The sequence below is a fragment of the Frankliniella occidentalis genome, unplaced genomic scaffold (genome assembly GCF_000697945.3).
Source record: "Frankliniella occidentalis isolate FOCC.00 unplaced genomic scaffold, Focc_3.1 Scaffold16, whole genome shotgun sequence".
NCBI classification, from domain to species: domain Eukaryota; kingdom Metazoa; phylum Arthropoda; class Insecta; order Thysanoptera; family Thripidae; genus Frankliniella; species Frankliniella occidentalis.
In genome coordinates, this window is record NW_026267146.1 from 2,044,564 (window position 1) to 2,049,253 (window position 4,690).

Genomic DNA, 4,690 nt, shown 5'->3' on the forward strand with positions numbered 1-4,690 from the left:
AAGGGAAGAAAAAGATTCCAAAGGAAGAGGAAGAGAGAGAAAAAATGCGGGAGGCGGCGGCGTGGTTGTCCCGCGGGTCGCACGAGAAGATAGAGGGGATGATGGGGGCGCTGGAAGGGGCGACGCCTGCCGTTTACATTATGGAGCACTTTCCCTTCTCCGCCCAGGGGTTGTTCTTCTTGTCCGGTGCGTGGATCAGGGGGTCACTCTTCTCGTTCTCCTCCACGAACTCCCGCATCCTGCAACACACGAGACAGACACAGTTGTAGAGGAGGGCGGTCGACACACAACAGACACCACAGGGAGGGCGCGGGGGTGAGAACCTCGCCTCCGGGACCCGCACCAGGCAGAGGAGGCTAAGCTGATCGGGTGGCCCCGCCCCGCCCCGCTCCACCACGCCCCGCCCCGCCCCGCAGTGCACGGCCCACACGGGGTGGAGAGAGGGGAGCAGGGGGGCGTGACGCCTCCAGGAGGACGACGACTCCCAACTTGAGGCTCCCCCTCCTAAATCAATTAATCTGGACGGCTCTGGGGCGCGGCAGCCGTCTGTAATCAGGGCCTCCAGCTCCAGCAGAAGATGGACGCACCGCTCGGAGTTCATCACGACATTGTCAGCAGGGCGACGAAGGCGGGGGTGTACACGCGTCGGAAAACTCAAAGGAAATGAAGAATTAATTAGTCAATCAATTGATTAAATGACAAATTAATTAATCATGCTGTTACCAGCCACAAAAATGTCGTTGGGTTCGTGGGACATGTGCGGGCCGTGCAATTTTTTCTCCGCAGTAAAAGTTTGACGATCGAAGAGAATCTGTAGACCCCTTTGCCTAGGAAATCCAGTGTAGGCAATATCTCGGCAGGCGTGCATTCGAGAAGAGCTGGTGGCCTACCCTGGTAGCCTACCCGGCAAGGCCCCTGCCGGCCGTGGGATAGGCAACGTCTCGGCAGGCGTGCACCCAAGCGAAGCAGGTGGCCTACGCAGTCAGGCGCCTGCTAACGGTGGGACAGGCAAAAAGTTTTGCGGGTAAGGCGACTTTGTCGCCTGCCTGCTGGACACCCCGGATTTACAGTGTAGGCAATCCATCCAATCGAGGTGCTCAGTGTACTTAAATTTACAGTTCAGGCTGAAAGCCACCGGCAGGCGAAGCCTTAGGCCCTCCGCCGCGGCTGGGTAGAGTACACGCATCGAGGAGGAGCTTGTAGTTTAGCGCAGCTCGTGGTGTCGCACCACAGCTGCGGACCCTTGTTCAGTCCCGAGCGCGGCTCGGCCCAGCTGAGGGGGGGCGGGGCTCAACTCGCGGCAATCTCGGGGTGATTCCAATTCCACCATCATCAGAACTCAGCTGCTTCTCTCTCTCTCACTCTCTCTGCTTTGCTGTTAATTTCGTTTCTCGCCAGCAGCTCCGCCGCTACTGCCGCTTTGATGCGGTCAGCCCCATCAGCGCGCGCTGCTGGGGTGGGTTCTATAGACCCCCGCCCCTCCTCTCCCCTTCCACACCCCTCTCCCAACCCCCAACCCCTCCGCCGGATATCGGAATGAGTCGGCCGGTCGAGAGGCTTTCGAGCTTTCCACTTCATCGTGCTTCTCGTTAACACTGCTTTTATTCCTTCCAACTCTCTCTCTCTTTTTATTATTATTACTTCGCCTCCTTTCATCACTCAGTTCCGAAAACTCGCTGACGCGCCATATCCCGCGCGACCGATCATAATACCGAGCAGAATACTTTTTCTTGGTCCAGCGACTGTCTTTTGCGTAAGCCTTCCCGTGGGCGGAGGAAGTGAGAGGAGGGGGGGGGGGGGGGGCTGAGGAAAGGGCGACGTCTGCCTGCCTCGGCATCTCAATACTCGAGCGCGAGTGGGGGCGGGTAAGACAGCAAGGGAAGAAAAAGATTCCAAAGGAAGAGGAAGAGAGAGAAAAAATGCGGGAGGCGGCGGCGTGGTTGTCCCGCGGGTCGCACGAGAAGATAGAGATATCGGACAGGCGAGTGGAAGAGGGGTGGGACTGATGAGAGAAGGGGGAGAGAGGGGGGGGGGATGCGGGGAAGACAGGAAGGGAAGGGAGAGAAATGATTATGATGAGTCTGCACGTGGGGATACTGATCGTCATCCTTTTATTGAGGTCCCAGCAATAGCGACTGCCCGCTGAGCTGCGTCAGCCCCGCCAGCCAGCCCAGCCCCTCTAGCGCCCGCGGCCGGGCGGCAGGCAGCCCGCATCACGTGCGCGCCCGGCTGCGGCCTAACCTCACGGGCGCCCCGCCCGCCCGCCTCGCTCAGCGCAGCGCGGTGAGCTTGAGGCTGAGCTCGGCTGACGCCAAGGGAATAAAAGATGCAGTCCCGTTTAACTTTTCATTTCGCACTCGCGCCGACCTTTCTGCCTGTCGGCGGGCCGCGGAGTGGTGCCAAGAGGGAAGAGAGGGAGAGTGGGAAAGAGACGGAGAGAGAGAGAGAAAGAGAGAGACAGACAGAGAGACAGAGAAAAAGAGAAAGAGAGAGAAGAGAGAATGAGAAGCAGAAAAGTTTATGTTTCGTAATAAAAATGAATAAGACGCTCCGCTCTGAGTGGAGAGACCGTGCGAGCGATTATTTACTTTTCCTGTAAAACTAAAGGCTCGCTGCAACGCGCAGAAGCCTCTGCCATTCCGCCACTCCCCCGCAGCCACAGTCATGTTTCTGGATGAGGCGGCTCTCTCGCTCTCTGTCCCCGCCGCCTGCCTGTTTAGTTTGGAAAGCTTCCTGCCGAGTGAATTCAAATCAGAATTGAGATTAGCTTTGCCTTTCCCGCCGCCGCCACGGCGCTCTCAAGGAGATTAAAGACACGACGCCGTCGTGCGCTGTGTTGCGGCGCTGTGTGGTGCGGCGTGCTCGGCGCCACACTGTAAAGCCGTCACACGCAGCTGGTTGCGCGCACGGCGCCGCGAGGGTTCCAGGAGCGGTTCCAGGAGCAGGGGTTCCAGGAGATGAGCCCCACGCCCAGCGCTTCAGCAGCTCACCCCCTCTTTGCTGGAGCAGAGAAGCGGCGTGCACGGGAGTCATCTCCTCCAGCCCGGCGTCGCGAGGGTTACAGGAGGGGTTCCACGATGGGTTCCAGGAGAAACTCCAGGAGAAGTTCCAGGAGGGTTCCCAAGGAGGGGTTCCAGGACGGATTCCAGGAGAAACTCCAGGAGGAGTTCCAGGAGGGTTCCGAAGGAGGGGTTCCAGGACGGATTCCAGGAGAAACTCCAGGAGGGGTTCCAGGAGAGGTTCCAGAAGAATTTTCAGGAGGGTTTCCAAAAGGGATTCTACAAGGAGTTCCAGGAGAGGAGCCCCAGACCATAGGCCAGCTCCAGCAGCTCACCCGCCTGGCGGCGCGCTCGGAAGCCATCCCTCCGAGCGCCATGATGCCATGATGGATGCTGAGGACGGCCCCGCCCTGGACCCCGCCCCGCCCCGCAGTGCACGGCCCACACGGCACCGGCACACGGACACTGACTGATGGGCTCGGAGGCGTGGCGCGGCGTGGCCAGTCCAGGCGTTGTGTCTCTGGCTGATCTCGCCCCCAGCCTGTGCGCCGGTACGTGCGTAGCGTGCGCTGGATACCTCCGGCTCGGAACCGGGCTCCTCCTAAGCCTCGCCCCGGGCCGCGGCGCGCTGCGCATGGCGCTGCGCCTGGCAGTGGCACATCCCGACCCGCGCCCACGGGCGAGCCCGCAGGGCTATATTCCCAGCCCTGCTTTGTTTCCGCCGGCTGCTCTCCATTTGTTATTTTCTTTCGGCTTTGTCCCCCGCGAACCGGGAAAAGCTCAACGAAACTTGACGTTGCCGTCATCTTTTCACAGCAGTCGATTTCAAAGGCACCCTTCTGTCGACAACTTTACGTAAAACTCAGCATAACGGACAAAAAAAGAGGTGAATTTTCTTTTTCAAAAAAATTGTTAGTGTGCTGTTGGAGTTTTTTTCAAAGCTCGCCCCTTATTGTTTTCATTTCTGTCATTTTTGACAAGGCGCATGGCTAGGGGCAAGGAGGAGGAGTAGAGTGGATGGTCTGCACGGCACACCTGTACACCACAGCCCCCGCCCCACCAGTCTGGAGTTAAGGGCCACTCCAGCAACTGCCAGGGGCAGTTTTAAAAGGGTGGCGTGATGAGGGCGGTCTCAAATGAAACGTCTGAATGTAGCCCGCGCGTGTGCGCCAGCATGTAGGCAACACTTCAGTCAGACATCGCTTCGCCCGTCAGGCGGCCTTAGAAACCGGCCCCCCAAGATAAGGCCTTTCGTTTGCAGGGTGGCGAGAGGCGGGGGCGTGCGGTCCGGGTGGGGCGGTGCGGAGCTGGGCTTGGCTGGGCTAGGCTAGGCTGGGCGGGGGTGGGGCGCTGAAAAGGAACTGCTCCGCTACAATGCCGCCGCCGCCTGCTCTCCTTCTTCTCCAGATGACTTCGCGCAGAGAAACTCTCTGGACAAGGGGGAAGTTTGGCTTCCCCGGCGCGCCGCGCCGCGACCTCTCTCCAGCTAGCGAGAGGGATAGGGGCGGCGCGGGGGGTGGGGGGTGGGATGCTGCAGGACGGGCTCATAATGACCCGTTTGGCATGACCATTTGCGCGACGGGTTTGTTTGCCCGGGAGAGAGAGAGGAGGTCGTCTGGGACTGGGTCCAGCACACGGGCCCCATGCACACTAGCAAAACGGCACAAAGGGAGGCCACGGCCTCGGCCCAC

The 4,690-nt window shown here is 59.8% G+C and overlaps 1 protein-coding gene across 1 annotated transcript in view; it reads right to left on the reverse strand.

The window, feature by feature from the left end:
• LOC113217240 (guanine nucleotide-binding protein subunit gamma-e) overlaps positions 1-4,690 on the reverse strand; it is a gene marked incomplete in the record, with an annotated part of 29,839 nt that overhangs the window by 4,113 nt on the left and 21,036 nt on the right. The window contains 1 exon segment of the mRNA XM_052264032.1: positions 95-239. Coding sequence (XP_052119992.1) covers positions 134-239 — 106 coding nt within the window.